Source organism: Carcharhinus amblyrhynchos, chromosome 13, assembly GCF_965287045.1.
Source record: "Carcharhinus amblyrhynchos chromosome 13, sCarAmb.v2.hapA, whole genome shotgun sequence".
NCBI lineage: Eukaryota > Metazoa > Chordata > Chondrichthyes > Carcharhiniformes > Carcharhinidae > Carcharhinus > Carcharhinus amblyrhynchos.
This window is the reverse complement of record NC_137336.1, coordinates 74,577,628-74,601,721: the sequence shown is the minus strand read 5'-3', so window position 1 is coordinate 74,601,721 and position 24,094 is coordinate 74,577,628. Positions and strand designations below refer to the sequence as shown.

Below are 24,094 nucleotides of genomic sequence, written 5' to 3'. Positions count from 1 at the left end.
ATTGGCTATCCACACATACAAGACCAGATGGGAGCTATATTGTCCTAGAGCTAAGTGATATGTTGAGGCATGACTGAGGAAGAGAGATCTTGCAGGCAAATAAAACTTCAGGAAAGCTAAAATTAGAGGAATGTATAATTGAATTCCCAGCACTAGGAGAATAGGAAGATATGCAGTTGTGTTTAGTGATGCTTCACATGCCAATCTACCAGATGGACATTCTGGCAGTGCCAGATTGATGATATTTTTGGTAGGTGAGAAAGGAAAATGTTGCCCCTTGGTCTGAGAAGCAAAGAAAGTAAAAAGGGTAGTCAAAAGTACGTTGGGAGCTGAAACCTAGCGTTAGTGGCGGCGTTGGATATGGGAATTTATTTGTCTAACACATTAACAGATTTAGTTTTTTTATGGCAACGTCGAGAAAGAAATTACCAAATGAGTGTTATGTGGACATTCCGTCTTTATGGGACAATATTCACTCAACAAAAAGGGTAACAGTAAAACTGAGAATTGATTTGGCCAGCATTAAACAAATACTGGAAAACAAAGATGTTTCCAAACTCAACTGAGTTGGTGCAAATTTATAGTTATCTGACTGTTTTAGTAAAACGGGTGCAGGCACTAGAAAGTTGTTCAGAATACTGGAGGATGGTTGTCTTAAATTTTTTTGAAAAATAAAGAAAAATGTAACCAGTGAAACATTGGATCTGTTGTAGTGTGACCAATGGTAACAAACTGTAAGGGTCAGCTGACCCAATAAACTATATAACCAATGACAAAATGATGTGATGGTCTACTGACCAGCTGACTCAGTATAGATAAGAATCTGTTGGGAAAATTAGGGGGAGCTTGGAATGGCCCATGGTGAGGCCTCACTTATTGGAGTAATTAAGTTTCTTTATTAAACCTTTTTGTTTGATTTATAAGTTGGAGTAAGTCTTGTTTTGTTTTATTGCCAATAACTGAAGAATTTCTTCTGGTGGATCAACAACTGTCACCACAATGGCTGAAGGTCCGGACTGGAGAGAAGATTCAACAGCATTAAGAATGGGCATTGGTAGGTTCACAATATATTTGGAAATGTGATTTCTGTCCTGATTAAAATATGCAAGTTTTGAGCAGAACTCTGAAGTTCACACCGGAAGAGAGAGCAAATTGGAGCTGGTGGAAATAGGGAAGTGAATGACCACCTCATGGGTCTTCATCAGCAACTTATGCACCTGTAGGTGCATTTTTGTCCTCTGCAGGCTCCCCATCAACATCCCCAACCTCTCAGTCCAGCCTCCTGGATCTGACCTTTCCTCCTCGCCCTCAGATCCCTACACCTACCTGGTCCTGGATTTCCAGGACTTAGGCTTTGGGGAAATGTGACCACTGCAGCTTCTGGGACTAGAGAACTGCTGTCCAATCAGGTTGGCTAGCATACAAAGGGTTAACAGATGGGATGTACAAATATATTACATAGGTGATGATATATCATGACTCCATCATGTTAGATTTTCTCATGCCCATGCCTGCTTTGCAATTTGTTTAGACATAGTACTAATAAACAAGTACTTTTATCAGATGTCAGAGTATGTCTACAGTCTAGCCGGTAATAGAAGGGCTAGAATACTCGGACAGAACATAGAAGCAATAGGTGATGCAGAAAATGCAATGGTTTTAGCAACAGAACCACATTGTCAAAGAAAACTCAATAGCAGCTCATGCTTACGACTTGATGAAAGGAGGAGGCTAGCTGGAGAGAGGTAACAATGGGCATACCTGGTGAGCAGTCCCTGAACTTTTTAAATCTATCAAGAACCTGTAGGAAGGTCAGAACTGTGAGTTCATATCAAGCAGCATCAAGCCTTCGTACTAAGAAGTAGAAGCATCAAGTTCCATTTTTTATACTTTAGGTCCAATAGCAGAGAATAAAGCGGGAATGGAGGTGCCTCCTGCAGATTTTGAGATCATTCTCAGAGCCTTTGGAGCCATTTTAGCCTGAAACAAAGACTTGGTAATAGAATGAGTTTTAATCAGAGGTCACAATGACCTGGGAATCATAGAATCCTTACAGTGCAGGAGGAGGCTATTCGGCCCATCGAGAATACACCAACAAGAATCCTACCCAGGTTCTATCCCAATTGAATTAATTCTAACTGACTTTTGTTGCCAAGTTAGTATTGCAGGTATGTGGCACTGGATGATGAGCTTATCCACAATGGCATTTTCATGGGATCCAAAAATTCCAATTTTTTGCAAACCAAAGATGACCTTACTTTAGATCACTTGGTCCAAGGAAGCACACTGAGCTTAGAGAATTTAGCTGGGCAGTCATTTGTTGCTACTCCAAAGCTTAACGTGACTCTGTTGACAAAGTAGGCACGTGGGCAGCAGCTCCACTTATAGCAAAGCCCAGAAAACTCAAAGGGTGGGATACTTCACATCAGCCCCTAACTTGAGAGGATTGTCTTGTTACACAAAAACCAACATAGGCAGTAGGACTGCCTGTACAGGGACCCAGAATGCTTCAGTGCATTCCAGTCCAGTTACAGGGAGAGGCTGGATAGATTGGGACTTGTTTTCCCTGGAGCATAGGAGACTTAGGGGTGACCTTCTAGAAGTCCATGAAATTTTGAGGGGCATAGGTCTGCTAGATAATCTACATCTTTTCCCAAAAGTAGGGCAATCTAAAACCAGAGAGCATAAGTTTGAAGTGAGAGGGGAGAGACACAAAAGGATCCAGGGCCCAATTTTTTCACACTAAGGATAGTAACTGGAATGAGCTGCCAGAGGTAGTGGTAGAGGTGGGTACAATTTTGTCTTTGAAAATGCATTTAGACAGTTACATGAGTGAGATAGGTATAGAGAGATAAGGGCCAAACTCGGGCAATTGGGACTAGTTTAGTGGCTTAAAAGAAAGGAAGGCATGGACAAGTTAGGCCTAAGGCCTGTTTCCATGCTGTAAATCTTTGTGACTCTATGATTATGACTATGTAGTGAAGCTGGAAGTGTTTCTCAAATCCAACAACTTTAATGGAGGTAGAAGATGTGAATTTTTTTTGATAAAACACACATCTTCCAAGGAATTGGAAATCAAAGTAAGGACGGAATTAGAGTATTGTTATTTTAATAGCCTTCACCTTATTTACTGTGGAAGACACAACATGAGCTCATTGAAGGCGGAGCACGTCAGAGGACCGAATGTCTTATCCTTGCTCCTAGTTTGCATGTTTGTCGCAAAATGTTTGTTGTTATAAGGTTTTGTTTAGTTGAAATATTGTAAATGTAGTCATTGGGTTTGAGAGTTTTCTTTTTCAATATAGTGAATTTAGCAGCACTTGAAGTTCTATTAAATTTGTATTCCATCTCTGCATGGTCCTGAGGTCTGCCCATGGTGGAAAATGGTTGAATTGACACAGTAGATTTAAAGGTAGGAGGTAGTAGGCGGGAGGCATGGGTTAGCATGAGTTGGCAGTAAATTGATTTAGGACTATAAAGGGCAGGTGAGCGGGGGCAGGAAGGGGGCATACCTTGCCATGGGAGCCCAGTGAGCTTCTTTGGGGAGTCGTACCTGCCATCAGGCCACGAGGGTTTTTTGAGGTTGGAATATGTTGTCATGGGCTGTATGAGGAGCCTAGGAATGTTTTTCAGTATAGTTTGATGTGGAATCATGAGTGGCATTGATGGGGCATGGCTGGTGGGTGGCCTCAGCACCTGGCAGTCTCCTCACTTCATCCGAGGTTGCCTGCCTTAATAACAATTCTACCCCAGCCCTTTGAACTGAAAATTGGAAACTCAGGCAGATGTTTTAAATGGAGGCTTTATGAAGCCAATCTCAAGGCAGAAATCTAGTCTTGGTATTTGGACTTTGGAGTCAAATTAGTGAACATTTGGAGGTACAGGGGATAATCCGGAGGTTTGGAATTTGAAAAAAACAAAAATAAGTTGTGCTTGAAGCACTGCTGCCTCACAGCGCCAGGGACCCAGGTTCAGTTCCCGGCTTGGGTCACTGTCTGTGTGGAGTTTGCACATTCTCCCGATGTTAGTGTGGGTTTCCTGTGGGTGCTCCAGTTTTCTCCCACAGTCCAAACATATGTGGGTTAGGCGGATTGTCTGTTCTAAATTGCCCATTAGTGTCAGTGGAACAAGCTAGGGTGAAGAACGGTGGTATGTGCAGGTTTTAAGGTGATTCTTGATGAAATGATTTGAAGAGGAAATTACTTCTTTGATAAAAGAAATTAAAGTGGACTGAGTAGAAGGCCAATGATGTGTTTTAATTTCATTGATGTTCACAGATCCAAACTCTACAACCACTCAATTCTTGATGAAATACAATGATTACAAGCTATTCCAGTTTTCAAAATTCTATCGGGACAGACTAGAGCATGCGATTGAAGAAGTGGTGGACGGAATCAGCGGACAGTTAACATTTAAAAGGCATTTCAGTGGACAAGAACATTGGGTAAGTGCGAGAGACTCTGAATGAGTTTGGATTATTTTCTCATCACAAAAGAGACAGAGTAAGCACAAATTAATTATGATGTGGGTAAAATGTCTGTCTAAATCACTTTTTAACATCATGACCATAATCTGTTGTGATGACATTGAAGTTATTGACTAATCATTGCAATCAGTTTATCTACAACAAACCCAGATATGAAATGGGGAAAATCCCAGCAGAGCTTTTAAAACCACTATCACCTATTTCTCCCACAAATGTTACACCCAGCAGATGCTAGACCCTTAATTAATCATATGCTACATTCCAAAATGTTATTTTGTGAAACAAATCTGCCTAATTTGCATTTGAATAATTCAGTGCTGACAGCAATCACCCAAGGGAGCGTGTTCCACATATTGCCCACCTGCTCACTGAAATATGATCACAATTTTAACTCTAGGTAAGAGAATGAGTTTTAAATAACATAAAATCTTACCTATTGTTTGCTCAGATTTGTTTCTCATTTACCACTGCCACCTCCCAACCAATACCATTTAAGCTTGGGCAAGTTGTCTCTTTCCATCTCCCTGTACTGGAGAGAGAAGAAACAGTGTGGGCCTGATGAATGTATTTCCAAATATGTAATGAATAACTCATAGGATTGCAGCTTGATAACTTTATTGAATGTTGTTTTTTTTTTCCCTCTAACTTTGTAAACCTTCTCTGCAGTCTTTCAACCTTATTAATATCCTTCCTGCAATTAGGTGACCAAAACTGCACACAATACTCCAAATTTGGCCTCACCAATGTCTTATACAACCTCACCAAAACATTCCAACTCTTATACTCAATACTTTGATTTATAAAGGCCAATGTTCCAAAAGCACTCTTTACGACCCTATCTACCTATGACGCCACTTTTAGGGAATGATGTATCTGTACTCCCAGATCCCTCTGTTCTACTACATTCTTCAATGTCCTACCATTTACCTTGTACATTCTACCTTTGTTTGTCCTTCCAAAGTGCAATGCCTCACACTTGTCTGCATTGAACTCCATCTGCCATTAAACTCTATCTGCCATCATCCATGTACCTGTCCAAGTTTTTCTTAAATGTTAAAAGTGAGCCCGCATTTACCACTTCATCTGGCAGCTCATTCCACACTCCCATCGCTCTGTGTGAAGAAGCCCCCCCATATTCCCTTTAAACTTCCCCCTTCACCCTTAACCCATGTCCTCTAGTTTTTTCTTTCCTAGCCTCAGTGGAAAAAGCCTGCTTGCATCCACTCTATCTGTACCCATCATAATTTTATAAAACACTATCAAATCTCCCCTCATTAACCCCTCCACGACCTGGAGTTGTGGTTTTAATTACTAATAAAAGAAAAATCAGTAATGTATTGTATTTCTATAGTAATTAAACTAGTTAACATTTCAGTCAGGGTAAGTATAAGAATAAAGGAATTATTATTCAGAGACTTAACACAGTGTGTCTAGAAGCATTAATTAATGTACAAGGTTGTAATTAAATTCTAAAAAATAATTTTTTTTCCTAAGACTTACAGTCTTGCATTTACGACTGCAATGAAGTTACTGTGAAATTCCTCTTGTCGCCTCAGTCCAGCAACTGTTCAGGACAATGCACCTAACCACCATGTCTTTCAGAATGTGGGAGGAGACTGGAGCACCTGGAGAAAACCCACCCAGCCATGGGCAGAATGTGCAAACTCTACACAGACAGTGACCTATGCTGGGAATTGAACCCGAATCCCTGGCACTGTGAAGCAGTAGCGCTAACCACTGTGCTACCATGCCGCCAAGTATCTTAAGATGTTCTAGGAGATGGCCAGCAGAGAGATGGTGAAAGTTCAGCATAGTAAATGAATGGCTGTCTGGAAGATACATGGTACGTGGATGAGAGGAGTGTGGAGGGATATGGTCCAGGTGTAGGTCAGTGGGGCAAGGCAGAAAAATGGTTTGGCACAGCCAAGAAGGGCCAAAAGGCCTGTTTCTGTGCTGTAATGTTCTATGGTTCTAAGAGTAGGTTGTATAGGAGCTATTGGCGTTTGTGCCATTCTCAAACTGTAACTCAGCATTCTAAATCGCTGGGGGGAAACAACAGTTTTGTGGTGTGCAGGCCAGGGCAGAATTGAGCAAACAACTTCGCAGAGGTACCAGCTAAGAATAGAAATGCAGTCATTAAAGGAGGCTCCATAGTTAGCAACATGCCGTCTAAGATATTGTTAATCCTGGTAAATGGAAGGAGGTTCCATAGTTAGTGGCCAGACAGATAGTTCTGTGAGCCCTATGTTAATACATGATATTTTGCTTCCATTTGCCAGGATTAACAATACCATAGATGGTGTGGTGGTTAGCACTGTTGTCTCGCAGCTCCAAAAGACCTGGGTTTGATTGCCACCTTGTGTCACTATCTGTGTGGAGTTTGTACATTCTCCATATGTCTGTATGGGTTTCGTCTGGGTGCTCCAGTTTCCTCCCACAGTCCAAAGATGTACAGGTAAGGTTGATTGGCCATCCTAAATTGCCCCTTAGTGTGCTTGTATGCATAGCTTAGAGGAATTAGCAGGATAAATATGTGGGGTTGCAGGTGGGATTGTTGTCCGTGAAGACTTGATGGGCTGAATGGTCTCCTTCTGCACTTTTGGGTTTCTGTGATAGAGAATATTCTACAGGGAATGGGATTGAGCCAGAAGTTGTGGTACACAATGTAGAAATGGCAAATAGAAGAAAGTTATTGAAGTCCTAGAGTAAGACATTTAGGAGTTCGGATGAAGAACCTTGAAGGTAGTAATCTCTGCTAGCAAATGTTGAAACAGAAAAGTCAAGAGGACAGGAAGGACGGCTTCAAATTCTTGGGGCCAATCTTCATTTTGTAAGGCTTTCTTTGGTTTGCATTTCTACCCAGTTAAGTATTGGATAACAAAAGCCATAGTTTATTATTCCCAGTACAGACTCTTAATTCCATGCCCCTCTTCAGTTCTGATATTGAATCATACTATCCATTATTTCCCAACAAACCAAGTTGAACTGCCAAACCCATCAAAAATATCACCTGTTTCTATTCTCATAGCATTGCCTGTTTCAAATCCTGCATTAGCTCGTACCCTGCTGAATTTTCATACTTAGCTTTGTTCACTCCTGGCGGCCTTCCATTACTTCTAATCTTGAGGAAATCAAAAATTCCACTGCTTGTTTCCTGATCTCCCTCAGATCCTATTCAAATTCTACACTTACGCTGACTTATAATGACTCCTTTGAATTATTCAGTTTAAAATTTCCGCCCTCATGTTTAAATAAACTTCATTGTCTTGACCTGTAAGCTAATCCAGCTGTAAAACCTTCCTGTGTCCCTGAAATTTTCTGATGTGTTGCTGATCTCTTGTGCGCTTACTCCTTCACACCATGACTTGTGGCCATGGATTCAGCTCTCTTATTCCTCACTCTTCAATTCCAGTTATCTATTTTCCTGTATTGTTTAAAACATACCATTTCTGTTTTGATCACTCATGCTCATCTGCTTTGTATTGGGTTTATCAAATGACTACTTATGTGAAAAGCTGTGCAACATTTATCTATAGTAAATGCTGTATATAATTCTAATCTGGTGATTAGAGTCTTGACTACATAAGGTTCACCGATGCTCACGTGTCCCTTGTTACCAAGCATTTGTACAGATAGTAGATGTGTAGGATAATGAATTTGTATGTCTTAATTACTGAGGGAAGTGTTTGAATTGTTATATTTTAATCATTAGCTGATTTGTCAAATAAATCAAACAATAATTTCTTTGTTGTAACTTCTGACTTGCTGACTTTCTCTGTTCAGAAACTCTCCTTCCCTGCCATCTGAGTTCTGATTCACTGCTCTTTTATTTCTGAGCAAATTACCAGATGTGACAACAGGAAGTAAATGATCACATTGTCACTTAGCAATCTGATGTCATGCACTTGAGTACAGAGAAAACTAATCACATTCAAATTACTGTAGATTCTGATTCCTCCTCCTCCTTGAAGTATATATCTGATTTAGTTTCATCAGCTTTACTTTCCTTATTGACTAAATTATAATATTTGCAAAATATTCACCCAGGTTCACCATGGATCAGGAACTGGCCAAGTGACTGTGCTCTGGGCTTAAAACAACTGGAAAATCCCACCACTGAGCAGATCAATTCTTCCTCATTTTCAGTGTTTACCTTTTGCTCTTCTCCTCATTATTCATTACTGTACTTTACAGAAAATCATTGAGCTCGCACAGAAGGAAAACCGGAAAGATAGTTCCAAACTGCTGCTAAATCTGGTGATGGAGAAAGGATCTAAGGCCCGAAGAGCGATGTGGGAATCCTTTGTGCAAATGCGCAACTCTGTGCCAAAGTTGGATAAAATATTGAAAGAAATACAGGAACTTGGTATGGTAAAATCACACAGTGAACTCAATTTCAGATTCAAACACTGCAGTTATTGCAATACCATCTCATACATTTGATTTCATGACATATGAATTGATTTAAACAGGTCCTGATTTCCATATGAACATGAAGGGAAATGTATCCGAAATATCCAATCACCTGAAAGGTAAATGATGAAATGGAGATTTTAAACTGTATGTTTCACTTTTGAGAATCACTTGTTCAGTGATTGTCAGAATCTGAAAATCAGAACTGCAAAGGCTGAGACAACAGGATTAAACGTATTTTAGATTTGCCATAAACTCTCAAATGTTCTGCATAAAGTTATAATTCATACCATCTCTAAATATAGAGATTGCTATCACTTGTGAATTATTGTACACACTTGGCACAATCCTGAAATCCCATACACAAATGGCAGGGTCCTGATACTCTCTAAAATTCTACACACACCTTAGGATCCTTACTGAAATTCTTCTCTGCACAGCACATTCATGCCGTGGTCACAGCAAAGCATAGTGCCTTGGGTGAGATGTGAAGAATTAACTGCTTCCTTGGAAGCTATCTCAATATAAGCTGCCAGGGAAGAGTTGGAGAATTGTTATCCTTTTACAGCACAAAATAACTGGTCAGGAAATGTATCCAATCTCAGAGTGTTCATCCATGAAGCAGTAGCCATGGAGAAAAGTAAAAGACGATGTTCATGGTGACTTCAAATTAATTGAGTAGTTTTCCAATGGATTTTGATAAGAAAGAGAACCTTCTTCTACCTCATTCTACTCTGAGAATAACCTTGTATTCACTTTTTAAATTATTTTTAAACTGACATGTTTGTACTTTCCCAAAGCTGCATTATCGGAAACACAGACCAAAACAAAATTAGAAAGTATGTTTATTAGTCGATCAGTTCCAATGCACTGTAAATGTTTTTTGTCTGAATAGGATGTGATGAGGTGGATTAGAGTTCTTATACTCATGCTTATTACTGATCTGACAGGGCTGTTATAAAAATTATCCAATAGGACACTTTCTAAATGGTTAAAAGCTGCACACAGTTGCGATTCGCCGACATTTGGGGATTCAGTTTGTCAAGAACAGAAAAGAAGTAAAAGGTCTAATGGAATGCTGACCTTCATATCTAGAGGAGAGAATACAAGGGAATAGAATTCATGCTTCAGCTGTTCAAAAACCTGCTTAGATGAGAGCTGCAGGATGATGAGCAGCTCCTCGAGCAGACACATTGTCTATATTGATCTCCAAATGAGTATAGTGTAGATATGATAGCACTGATAAGACCTGAACTCTAAGACATTAATTATGAAAAGAGATTCCTCAGACCAGATTTCCAGTCCCTGGAATTTAAAAGTTGAAGAGGTGATTTGATCAAAGATTTTAAGGAGGACTGAAAGGGTAGATTGGAAAAAAAAACTATTTCCTCTGGCTGTGGCATCTCGAACTGGGGTGCATAGCTGAAAGTTTAGAGATAGACCTTTGAGGGGGGAATTCGGGAAATATCTCTAATGTTGTGAATTCCATTAAAACATTCGAGTAGCAATGTCTTGACCACGTAACATCCATTAAAACCTTATCCTTCCCTTAATCTTGTCTTCTATTATCTTAATTCACTGACTGTGGATACTGAAAATCTGCAACAGAAAGCAAATGTTGGAAACACTCAACAGGTCTGACGATATATTTCGCGAGAGAAAGAGAGTTAACTTATCTTTTGAAAGTGCGAATGAAGTCTTGTCCCATTACTGAATGCTGAAATAGACTTGGAAAATTGTTTTTATAACATAGTTAAACTGAGAGCCACTTTCTGTCTGTCTGTTTTAATTTAAGATGTTCAACAGAAACACAAGGAGACACTCCGGCTACAAACTGAAACACTGACAGTGAACACGATTCTAATGAAGGAGAAGGTTAAGATTTTCCAGCTGGTTGATCGGTACGCTGAGCTAACAGTTATTTCTGCTGTTCGAGATCGGACACTTGTCGAACATGAATTGCTGGCAAGAGGCCGAGACCATGAAGAATGGAGAAAGAAACATCTCCGGAGAGAACTAGAAAAAATCCGATTGGATCAGTTGTTCCACAGTAGCTTTTCCTGGAGAAAATCAGAAGCTGGGAATTCAGCAGCAGTGAGTGGGGTACCAGGAATTGGAAAAACAACAATGGTACAGAAGATTGTTTATGACTGGGCCATTGGAAAAATTTACGCACACTTCCAATTTGTTTTCAGTTTTAAGTTCCGGGATTTGAACACTGTTAACTGCAGAATAAACCTGAGGAATCTAATCCTCAATTTCTATCCTTATTTTGGGAATACTCTGATTGAAGTCTGGAAGAACCCAGAGGGATTGCTGTTTATATTTGATGGTTTGGATGAATTCAAGGAAACTATCAATTTTGCTGGCAATCAGTCCATGTGCACAGGCCCCGAATGCTGGGGTGAAGTGTCTGACATTGTGTACGGTTTAATACAGCACAAACTGCTCCCAGGATGTTCAGTGCTAGTGACCACCCGCCCTACTGCATTACATTTATTGGAAAAGGCTACAGTCAGTGTCTGGGCTGAAATCCTGGGTTTGGTTGGTGATGAACGCAAGCAATATTTCAACAAGTTTTTTGAAAATAAAGAAGTGGCAGCAGCTGTTTTCAAACATGTGGAGGAGAATGAGATCTTGTACACCATGTGCTACAACCCTTCCTACTGCTGGATCCTCGGTCTGTCACTGGGTCCCTTCTTTACACAAATAGGCAGGAAACATCATATTCCCAAGACCATCACCCAACTATATTCCTACTATATTTACAACATTTTGCAACACCATAGCCCGGAGATTGAAAACCCCTGTGATATACTTCTGAAGATTGGCGAGATGGCCTTCACAGGAGTCTCTGACAAGAAGATTCTGTTTAGAAATGGTGATTTGATCAACTACAATCTGCAACCTTCCCAGTTCCTGTCTGGGTTTCTGATGGAACTTTTGGAGAGACATGATTCTGCCCAGAGTGTAGTTTACACATTCCCACATCTCACCATCCAAGAGTTTGTAGCTGCACTCTTTCAATTTCTGATCCCAAATCCCGGGGACATTGGGAAACTCCTTAGGGAAGCCCACAGCAAAGAAGATGGGCGATTTGAAATATTTCTCCGTTTTGTTGCTGGTCTCTCCTCTTCACAGGCAGCTTGTCCTCTGGAGAAGTTCCTGGGTCCATTTGTTAAAAAAACAACCTGTCAAGTGATTGATTGGGTGATGGAGAAGATTGAAGGACAGATTGGAAACACAAGAGGTGAAACTGGTAAAAGGAACCTCCTGAATACATTTCATTATTTGTTTGAATCTCAGAATAAAGCATTGGCTGAGAAGACAGTGGGATCTATGGAAACACTTTCATTTCGTGAATTGCGACTGACTCCAGTTGACTGTGCAGTCTTGTCTCAGACCATTGGACTCTGTGATACAATAAAATATCTCAATCTACAGAAGTGCTATATTCAGTGTGAAGGTCTCCAGCGGCTGGAACCCATTCTGCACAAATGCGAGGGACTGAGGTAACTGTTTGTTTACTTCGTAGCTAGTATTTCATTGTTTAAACAGCATTTACTATGAAACAAAATTAAAAAAATACTTTCCAGGTCAAGCAAAAAGAGGCAGACTCAGAAAAGCTTCTCAAAAGAAGGATGTAAAATTACAAGGTGGAAAATAAGGCCTTTGCTAACAAGTTGTGGCTTACTTAGTGATGACTGAAGAGTATGAGCATAAAACTATGATGAAAAGAAACAGTAATATCTATTTACAAGAATGGAATATAGATATTCTAAACATAAGACACCAGAGCAGAAAAAAATGCTTTAGAAATTCTAATCCTAATTGACCACAAACTGAGCTGTGCCGATCCCAAAGGAAAATAAGTCCCATATAACATCCTAAATGATGAGATGGTTTCTGGTGTGGAGACTGAAATATTTTTAATTTGATAATTGTATGGAAAGATGTTGTCAGGTCTAATTATTTTAAATTTCTCTTGGTTCTATTCATTACTTTTTCATTCATTCATGTGTTAACAAAGAACAAAGCAGCCCGGGAAACAGGCCCTTGGGCCCAACGAGCCCGCGCCACCATTTTAACATTGTCTCCCCTCCACCCATGACCCTTGTCTATGCTTATGGCATTCCACATTGAGGGAAGACTAATTTAGGGACAATTTGTTACACCATTACAATTTGTTGTGGGTTTCATTAGATAGGCCAACATTTATTATCTATCCCTAATTGCCCTAGAGAAGCTATGGAGAGATGCTTGAACCGCTGCAGTCCATGCATTGTACGAAAACCCACAGTGCTTTTAGGAAGGAAGCCCCAGGCTTTTGAATCAGCGACATTGAACGGATGATGATATATTTACAAGTCAGGATGGTATGAGGCTTGGAGGGAAGGTGGTGGTGTTCCCATGCATTTGCTGCTCTTGTTCTTCCGGATGGTAGAGGTCATGGTTTTGAAAAATGCTGTAGAAGGCATCTTCCTGAGTTGCTACTGTGCATCAGTTGTGGAGGGATTGACTAGTGAATGGGGTGCCAATCAACTGAGCTGATTTGTCCTGGATGTATCAAACTTCTTGAGTGTTGTTGGAATTGCACTCTCTCGGGCAAGTAGAGTATTCCATTATGCTCCTGATTTGCACCTTGTAGATGATGGACAAACTTTGGGAAGTTGGGAGGTGAGTTATCTGCTACAGAATTTCAACTTCCAACGTGCTTTTCATATGGTTGATCGGTTAAGTTACTGGTCAATGGTAACCCACAGAATGTTGATACTGGAGGTTACAGTGAAGGAAATGTTTGAATCCTCTCTTGGTGGAGTTGGTCATTGCCTGTCGTTGCTAAGCTCAATCCTGAATTTGTCCAAGTCTTGCTACATCACTATTTGAGGAGTTGCAGATGGTGCTGAACATTTTTCATAAACATTCCAACTCCTGACATTGTGATAGATCATTGATGAAATATTTAAGATGTTGAGTCTGAGATACCACCTTGAGGAACTCTTCTGGTAATGTCTTAGGATTGAGGTGTTTGACCTCAACAACCACAACTTTCTTTGTGCTATGTACGACCCAATCAGCTGATAGTTTTCTCTCTCATTCCCTTTGACTCCAGTTTTGCTTGTTTTCCACGATGCCACGCTCAGTGAAGTGGTGCCTTAACATCGAAAGCAGTCACTCTCTCTCCTCCCCTCTTGAGTTCAACTCTTGCTACTACGTGGATGTAAGCTGTTCAATTCATTTGCCATCTCCTTATTTTCCAATATCAATTATCTAGACTCACTTTCTATAGGTGCAGAGCTCACATCGTTAACTTTGTTTTAAATATTCATAAAAACTCTTCATCTGTTTTTATATTTCTGGCTAGCTTTCTTTCATGCTTCCCCTCCTTATTAATCTTCTTGTCATCCTTTGATGTTCCTTATAGTCTGTCCAATCTTTTGACTTGTCTTTGAACATAAGAACATAAGAAATAGGAGCAGGAGTAGGCCAGCTAGTCCTTTGAGCCTGCCCCGCCATTCAATAAGATCATGGCTGATCTGTCGTGGCTCAGTTCCACATTCCCGCCCTCTCCCCATAACCCTTAATCCCCTCTCATCAAAAACCCATCAACCCGCGTCTTAAAAATATTTAGCGAGGCAGCCTCCACCACTTCAACAGGCAGAGAATTCCAGAGATTCAGCACCCTTTGAGTGAAGAAGTTCCTCCTCAACTCCGTTCTAAACCGCCCCCCCTTTATCTTGAGGCTGTGCCCCCTAGTCCTACAACTATGTGCTTCTCTTTAAGATCAATACAATATTTAATCTCTATTTAACCATGGATGATGGGTCAGTTCCCTGGACATTTTCTTACTTGTTGGAATGTACCTATTCTATGAATTTAAAATATTCCCTGAAAATATTTGTCACTGCGTCTGTTGACCTATTGTTGTACCTGTTAATTCTCAGATACTTTCGACCAGATTGCTTCCTCCAAGATGGACAAAGGACAAACACAAGTAAAGGTTCAATAAGTTTATTTATAATAACACTATTAACCCTTAAATTACCCACATAAAACAAGAGGATACACCAGATTCAAATATACTATCCGCAAAGATGGTTTGGTTAAAACTGCAGACTCAATTCTGAGTCTCTCTGGTCCGTTGTCACGAAGGTGAGCCTTGATGGCAGCTTCTTTCTTCCTTTTCTTCTCTGGTCAGTCTTCTGGATGGTCAAGGGTCGCCTCCTTCATCGAATCTTCGCTGCTGGTGTCTGAAAATATGTCCCCTTATTCCCTGGCTGCTTGCCTTTCAAGAAACTTTTCTGGCTTCTGGCCAATGAGGTCCCAGGAGGGGGTTCCAATACCCAGTGGGTTTCTTGATGTCTGCCTGACAGGACACCAGGGTCCACCTCCAGGTGTCCATCTCCATGTTGTTGCTTACATGTAACCTGTTATCAGATTAAGCCAACTGCAGGAACTCGTGGTGATAAAGTCAGGCCCGATCTGGGTTTCTAACAATAGGCCGGTGCATTTCAATGGGGTGCGATGATCTCCTGCTAAGTATCAGTAGGGGGCAATGACCTTTGATGGGTGATTGAATCAGGCCCAGACATGTTTGTGTACTGTACAATTGGCCTGCCCAAGGTTTGACTGGGTTTGATTTTAATATGCCCAATTCTTTAATTTAGGATATCCAATTTTATCAGTCTTAAGACTAGGCCCTGTTTATATTACATTATCCCTTAACCTAAATTTCCAGTTCACTTCAGTCAACATACCTTTACTGCCTCTAATTACCCTTATTTAAATTTAAAATCGTCAGGCTGATCCTATATGCACATTCTCTGCAGTGGAGGGTACAAGTCACGCAAAACACTGTAGAAATTAGTGGGACCAGAAGATTCCACTGGCGGGTCAATGAGGAACTGCCTCTGCTGCCAGAAGACACACTGTGCCAGGGTGGGGTGTAGAATCTGCATTTGAAATTCAGCCATGTTACGGTTGCTGCTATCTCATGGTGCCTTCACTATGAGTTAATTCATCTGAGACAAAAGCAAAGTATTGTGGACGCAGGAATCTGAAACAAAACAGAAAATGCTGGAAAATTTCAGCGGGTCTGACAACAACTGTGGAGAGAGAATAGACCCAATGTTTCAAGTCTGGATGACCCTTGGTCAGAAATTATTCTAATCTTGCTGCGCAGTACAGGTCAAGTAAAGGCTTCTCTCTGGTTGACTCCAGAACTTGCTGTTCAAAGAAACGATCCTGAAAACATTCAATGAACTCTTTATCTAAGCTACCTTTGCCCACCTGACATTTCCTGTCCATATATAAATTAAAGTTTCTCATTTATTATCGCCATGTCTTTCTGACAAGCTCCTATTTATTTATTAATTATTCACCAATCTACCATGTGGTTACTGTTAGACACCCCGCACACGACTTGCACAAGTGACTTCTTGCCTTTATCATTTCTCATCTTGACCCAAGTCGTTTCCACATCCTGGCTTCAGCCATCCTTTTGCGAAATGCTAATGTTATCATTAATTAACAAGCTACCCCTCCATGTATTCCTCATTTTCTTTTCTTCTTGCACACTTTAATATTCAGACCTGAATCCCATGTTCCCCTGCAGTCATGTCTCTGTAATGACTATCAAATTGTACTTTTTTTTTTCAATGTGCGCTCTGAGTTCATCTGTTTTGTTTGAATAATAAGTGCATTAATATGCAGAATCTTTAGTTGTATCCTTTTATACTCTGTATTCTCACCTGTGGAGCTGTTGTTAGATTTGTACACATTATCCTTTAAGGTCATGGTCTGTTCTTCTTCTCTCATAATATCTTTCTGTTTTGCCTTGTCTCTGTGCTTTGATTCACTGCATCTTGCCAAATTTGATCCGTTGCCCCCACTGTCTAGTTTAAGACCCTCTCTACTTCCCTAGTATGTGGCTTGCAAGAACACCAGCCCATCCATCATTTGGGTGTAGACTGACCCATTACTGGTGCCAGTGTCTCATGAACCTGAACCCATTTCTTCTACACTAGTCTTGGAGCCATGCATTCATCTCTCCAATTTGATTTCTCCAATGCCAGTTTGCATGTGGCTTAGGTAATAATCCAGAAATTGTGACCTTTGAAGATCTGCTTAATTTGGTGCCTCGGTTTTCATGTTGACTATGTAGTACCTCCTCCTTGTCCTGCCCATGTGGTTGATACTTCGATAAGAACTGGGCCCTTCCCCTTCCATCGCAAGTTCATGTCCTGAACTCTGTTACCAGGAGATAATACAGCATGGAAAAGACCCTTCAGCTCATCATGTCTACACTGGCCATCAAGCACCTATCTATTCTAATTCAATTTGTCAGCACTTACCCCATTGCCTTATATACTATGGCATTTCAAATGCTCATCTAAAGACTTGATAAATCTTTTGAGGGTTTCTTTTCAGACAATAAATTCCAGATTCCCACCACCACCTGGGTGAAAAAGTTTTTTCTCATATCTTCTGTAACACTCATGCTCCTGAGGGGAAATGCTTGACAAATCTGTTGAAATTCTTTGAAGATGCAACTAGTAGAGTTGATGTATGTTTAGATATTCAGAAAATGCATAAGAGATCAAGCGAGATTAAAGCTCTTGGGATTGGAGAAAATGTATTGAGATGGATAAAAAAAACTGGTTGGCAGAGAGTAAACAAAGAGAAGGAATTAATGGGTCCTTTTCAGATCTGCAGGCACTAACTAGTGGGGTGTCACAGGGATCGGTGCTGGGATCCCAACTATTCACAATATATATTAATGATTTGAACAAGGGAACAAAATGTAACAACTCAAGTTTGCAGATGATACCAAATTGGGAGAGAGGGTTAATTGTGACGAGATGCAGAGAGCCTTCAGAATGATCTGGACAGGTTGGGTGAGTTGGCAAGTCAATGGCAGATGCAATATAATTTGGATAAATGTAAGGTTATTCACTTTGGAAGAAAAAACAAGAGGGTTGTAAATTGGGAGAGGGAAGTGGGTGCCCTTGTGCACCAGTCACTCAAGATAAGTGTGCAGATGCAGCAGGCAGTAAAGAAGGCAAATGCTATGTTGGCCTTCATTGTGAGAGATTTTGAGTACAGGAGCAAGGATGTGTTGCAATTTTACAGCGCCTTGGGAGAGGCTACACCTAGAATATTGTGTGCAGTTTTGGTCTCCTTTTCTGAGGAAGGATGTTCTTGATCTCAAGGTAGAGTGCAGCGAAGGTTTACCAGGCTGATTCCGGGAATGGTGGGACTGATGTATGAGGAGATATTGACTAGGTTAGGATTGTTTTTGCTGGAGTTCAGACGAATGAGGGGGGAATCTCATAGAGACTTATAAAATTCTATCAGGTTTAGACATGGTAGGTGCAGGGAGGATGTTCCCGATAGTGAAGTATTACAGAACCAGGGATCACAGTCTGAGGATTTGGAGGAGTCCTTTTGGGACAGAGGTAAGGGGAGCAAAAAGTGGTGAGCCTGTGGAGTTCATTACCACAGGAAGTAGTTGATGCCAAAACATTAAATGTATTCAAGAGGTGGCTGGATATCGCACTTGCAGCAAATGGGATTAAAGGTTATGGAAAGAAAGCAGGATTAGGCTACTGCATTGGATAACCAGCTGTGATCGTAATGAATGGCAGGAGCAGGCACAAGGGGCCAAATTACCACCTCCTGCTCCAATCTTCTGTGTTTCTATGTTAAATCTACGGCCCCTGGTTATTGATCCCTCTACTAAGTGGAAAAGCTTCTTCCTAGCCATTCTATCTATGTCTCTCATGATTTTATACACCTCAAACAGATCTCCCTTCAGCCTTCACTGCTCCAAGGAATATAAAACCAACCTATCCAATCTCTCTTGCTTGCTGAAAAGCTCCAGTCCAAGCTACATCCCAGTAAATCTCCTCTGTATTTTCTCTAGTGCAATCACTTCATTCCTATAGTATGCCCACCAGAAGTACACACTACTCCAGCTGTGGCTTAACCAGCATTTCATACAGCTCCATCATAAACTGCCTGCTCTTGTATTCAGTGCCTGGATTAATAAAGATAATTATCCCATATGCCTTCATAACCACTTTATCGACCTGAGCTGCTGTCTTCAGAGATCTATGGGCATGCACACCAAGGTATCTCTGATCATGTATACCTCCTTGGGCCTGACCATTCATTATATATTCCCTTGCCTTGTTGGTCCAAAAGTGTATTTTCTCACACTTTACACGGTCAAATTCCATTTGCAGCTGTTTTGCCCCCCTCATCTAACCAGCTGGTCTAGATTGTCCAGTAATCTAAGGCTTTTCCCCTCACTCTTTACCATGTTGCCATTTTTTTTGTGTCATCTGAAAACTTACTTAGCATACCTCTTGCATTCACATCTGAATCATTAACGTACACTACAAACAAAGGATCTAGCTCTGCTCCCTGCGGAACACACTGGATACAGGCTTCCAGTCACAAAAACAACCTTTGGTCGTCATTCTCCTGCCACTAAGCCAATTTTGGATTCAGATCTATACCTACAGCATCCTTTCCCGTAGTAAACACAGATGCAAAGTATTCATTTAAAACCTGACCTACGTCTTCTGGCTCCACTCACAAATTGCCACATTGCTCCCTAGTCGGTGCCACTCGTTACCTGGTCATCCTCTTGCCCTTAATATACTTATGGATTTTCCTTTATTTTACCTGCCTGTATTTTTCCGTGCCTCTTCTTCGCTCTCCTAATTTTTTAAGTAACCCCGCTGCACTTCCTGACCTCATCTTGGGCTTTTTTGAGCCCTCTGTATATGTCATAAAGGCTCCCTTTTTTCTTTATCCAACCCTGGATGTCCCTTGATATTCGGGGTTCTTCAGACATCTTGCTCCCACCTTCACTTTCACAAGAATATGTTGGGCCTGTGCCTCTCCTATTTTGTTTTGGAATGAATCCCATTGCTGTGATGTAGGTTTTTCTACAAGTAGCTGTTCCCAGTTAACTTTGGCCAGATCCTGTCTTATCCTATTCGTATTGGCCCTCCCTTAATTCAGAATCTTTATTCCAGGTGTATGTTTGTTCCTATCCGTAACTATCTGAAATCCTACTGAGTTATGGTCACTGTCATCAAAATGCTCCCCCACTGAACCTTCTACCACTTGCCTGGCTTCATTCCTTAAAACTAGCTCCAGCACCACACCCTCTCTTGTAATCACAATTGGCCTAAAAAGCTCTCCTGGTTACATTTTAAGAATTCCACCCCCTCTAAGTCCTTCATGTTTTGATTATCCCAGTTAATGTTAGGGAAGTTAAAATCCCCTCTTATTATTGCCCTATTATTCTTACAATTCTCAAGAGATTTGCCTACATATCTGGCCTTTTATCTCTCCCTTACTGTTTGGGCGTCTATTGTACACTCACAGCAATGTGATTGTCCCCTTTTTGTTTCTAATTCTACCCATGTGGCCTAATTTGAGGAACCCTGAAAGATATCACCCCTCCTTACATCAGTAATTGATTCCCTGATCTGGATTTGTGTTCTTTCTGGGAGAGGACGGTGTCAATTCCTTGTCTGTTGTTATGAACTGCGCTGATGCTCGATGTGAGGTCATCCCAGATCACAAAAGGAAAATTTGGAACACTGCTTCTTAACAGTTTATTTTTGTGATTTTTTTTTAAGAAAAAAGCAAGAAAAGATGAAACCTGGTAAGGAAAGGGGTTAATCTTGTTGTAAATTATTCAAATATCAAAATGTTTATTAAACTTTAAAATACAACAGTAAAGAAGGAAAAATTACAATTAACTACAGTGATGGTTATCCAGATAATATGCTTGAATTACCCACACCCCTCCCCCCCAAAAAAAATCCTAAATCTATATTCTTTCCTAAACTCAGAGAATGCACCTTCCCCAGAACAATATTCAATAGTTTTTAACACTGCGCCAAATCCGGCAAATAATTAACACACGGGATCTGTAGTTTTCTTTTGGAAACTCTTCTAGTTTGGAATAAAATGTCTGTGGTCTGACACACAGCTTCTTCTGCTTTCTTCACAACAGCTTGGCTCTTGATGAGAGAAAGAAAAAATTATGTTTGCAAACTGGATGTGGCTATGATCCAGGTCATTGGATTGCTGGACTCCATTTGGCTTAAACTGTCATAGAATCCTTACAATGCAGAAGGAGACTATTCGGCCCATCAAGTCTGCACTGACCACAATTCCACCCAGGCCCTATTCCTGTAACTCCACATATTTATCCTGCTAGTCCCCTGACTCTAAGGTCAATTTATCATGGTCAATCAACCTAACCTGCACATCTTTAGACTGTGGGAGGAAACCCATGCAGACACAGAGAAAATGTGCAAACTCCACACAGTGACCTGAGCCTGGAATTGAACCTGGCTGCCTTGCACTCTGAGGGAGCAGTGCTAACCACTGTGCCACCGTGTCGGTTTCACCCTGCTACTAGCCTAATCAGCGTCTCACAGCTCTCCAATTAGATGTCTTTCAGTTTCTTTTTTATCCAATTCTTCATTTTATTCCAACTTCCTAACACACAATTCTCTATTAACACTGCTCCCCCCACTTCCTGAGCCATGAGGCCATGGTCAGTTAGTTCATCCACCTCACTCTCCATCCAAAGAACCTGAAAATACCTCAAACCTATTGGACAGTTGTAAAAGCTGAGGCTCCTATGCTAATGCCCTCAGGCTACTTTTATGTGCCTCAGTTGCTGTCAGAATCTCTTGTCCCTGACCAGTGACCAAATCAAAAGACCCTGTCCTAAGAGGTATGCCTGTCTCCTGATGTAAAGAGTCCAGATAGTTATCCCCCTTATATGTCTGAAGTTCAGCCACCAGTCCATAAATGGACTCAAAGCTGCTCAAAATTCAAATATTTGATGCAGACAGGTTTGTCCTGGATGAAAACAATACCCAGGAACTCTCACATGCTGCACCTTTGACACATCACCTGTCCTCTCTTTAAATTCATTTATTGATGTGGGCATCATTGACTAGGCCAGCATTTGTTACCCATCTAAGCTGCCCTGCAGGAGTGGTGGTAGACTGCCTTCTTGAACCACCGCAATTTCTGAGTTGTAGGTACGGCTACAGTTCTGCTTGGGAGGTAATTCCAGGATTTTGATCCAGCAACAGTAAAGAAATGGTGATATATTTCCAAGTCAGGATGGAGAGTGACTTGCATTTGTACTGCTGTTCTTCTAGATGTTGGTGGTTGTGGGTTTGGAAGATGCTGCCTGAGCAACTTTGGTGAGTTCTTGCAGTGCATCTCATAAATGGTACATGTGGCTGCCACTGTTCATCATGGTAGAGGGATTGAATATTTGGAGAAGGGGTTACAATCAAACTTATTACTTTATCCTGGATGCTGTTGAGTTTTTTGAGTGTTGTTGGAGCTGCACACATCTAGGCAGGTTCAGAGTTTTCCATTACACTCCTAGTTTGTGCCTTGAAGAGTCAGTTATTTTCTGCAGGATTCCTAGCCTATTGTTACTCAGTGTTTGTGTTGGAATAATCATTTCAGACTGGTCTTTAGGTTCAAGCCAATGGACAACATTCCTCATCTCTCTCACTAAAACAGATGCTAAACCCTGGGAGATTGGCATGTGAAGCATCAGAAAAACTAACCAACCTCATATCTTCTGGCTTATCCAAGGCTGGGTACCCGAGCATGCATCTTTCCAAATGTAACATTTTTAGTGTTTGATTTACCTTCAGAATTCCCTGAACAGAAGCATGTTTCATCACGGTAGCTCACTCTAACACATTTTAGCTAGCACCAGGAGTTGTCGAGTGCACGAACAGTTAAACTGCCCCATCAAACTTCTCAGCTATTCTGCTTTTCCCTTCATTGCTGAATCCTATTCTTGTGAGGACCTAACCCAAGTTATAGGGATATGATCAACATTTTCAAAGTAAAACTGCTGAATCAATGTCACTCCTAACTTGTTTTGCTGAATGTTTAAAACTGTGTTTAAAGGCCCAAGAAGCCTGACTTCTTACCTTGAATTCCTTCTTTATCTTCTCCATTACCCTTTGCTCAAATTCAACAAAGCTTCCCCACAGGAAATCATCAACATGCATGATGAAAATATCAGCTAACCCTCCTCATGGTGCCAGTAGAAGATTGTGCCTCTAACTGAAGACAACCTGTTTTTAATAGGAGAGATCTCACGGAAAAATGCCATACTCTTGATGCATCATTCAATCTGTAAACACACTTGTTCAACTTCCATAACCTACTTTGTACGTCACTAGCTTCTTTGGATGGTTTCAAAACAAACCTGCCTTTGAAACTTTTCATCTTGTAAAAACATACCTTCATGTCAATCAATTTACAGTCCCAGGAATATGATTCCAAAATAGCTAAGAAATTCTTAACTTTCCCTACAATGTGAGTCCTCCCTGATATCTTGATACCCTAACCCCTCTTCAAATCCACAGCCTACTAATCTCACTTTGGCCTCATACATAGCAAGTGGGAGTACCTTTTCTGTACAGATTCGCCGCTGAGATAAAGTTAGCTGTCCCCTATCAAGTACTTTATTATGTACTCCAAATTCCTTCCAGCTTTCTAAATCTTTCTGGTTCGTTCCCTTTATTAGCTGATTTTCCAGTTTATTAGCAGCTACTAAAATCTCTGTCATGAGGAGTTCTACTTCCATCGAGAGTTCCAGTTTGCTAAACTCCAGCCCCAACTTCCCTATCATCTGGACTGCTACTATATGACCTTTCTCTCATATCAACAGAACTTTGGAAGTTTGTGATTTTTATCTAACCACTTTCTGGTTCAGTGTCAGGACTAATACAGCACTTTGGATTTCTACATCTTTACATTGTTTTCCCAACTCTTAGGTCTTGTCAATTGTCCTTCTTCCTGTACAGGTGAGCCAGATTTTGTATTTACAGGGCCTTTTCCCTCTCTGCCCAATATACTGGCATCCTTCCACACATTGGTCCCTCTGGCATGAATGTTACCTTTGTGTCCACTTTAAGTAGTTGCCTTTTGAACAAATAGCATCTTACTGTGCCTCAGGATTACTTTGTTCATAGGTTGTCAACCTTGTGGCTACCATCCTCTGGTCCTCGTAACTATCCAGTGCATGCTTATGTGAGGTGCATGGTCTTTGTCCTGTTCCAGACCTGTAAATGTATGGTCAGTACAAATTAACTGCAAAGAACTCTTCACTCC

At 40.9% G+C, this 24,094-nt stretch overlaps 1 protein-coding gene across 2 annotated transcripts in view; it reads left to right on the top strand.

Moving 5' to 3' along the window:
• Window positions 1-24,094, top strand: part of LOC145351990 (NACHT, LRR and PYD domains-containing protein 3-like) — a 97,321-nt gene that overhangs the window by 33,626 nt on the left and 39,601 nt on the right. For both annotated transcript variants that reach the window (XM_080201843.1, XM_080201842.1), the window contains 5 exons: window positions 966-1,054; window positions 4,278-4,444; window positions 8,681-8,852; window positions 8,959-9,018; window positions 10,695-12,411. In XM_080201843.1, coding sequence (XP_080057969.1) covers window positions 1,000-1,054; window positions 4,278-4,444; window positions 8,681-8,852; window positions 8,959-9,018; window positions 10,695-12,411 — 2,171 coding nt within the window. In that variant the 5' untranslated portion in view covers window positions 966-999. The remainder of the gene's footprint in view (window positions 1-965; window positions 1,055-4,277; window positions 4,445-8,680; window positions 8,853-8,958; window positions 9,019-10,694; window positions 12,412-24,094) is intronic.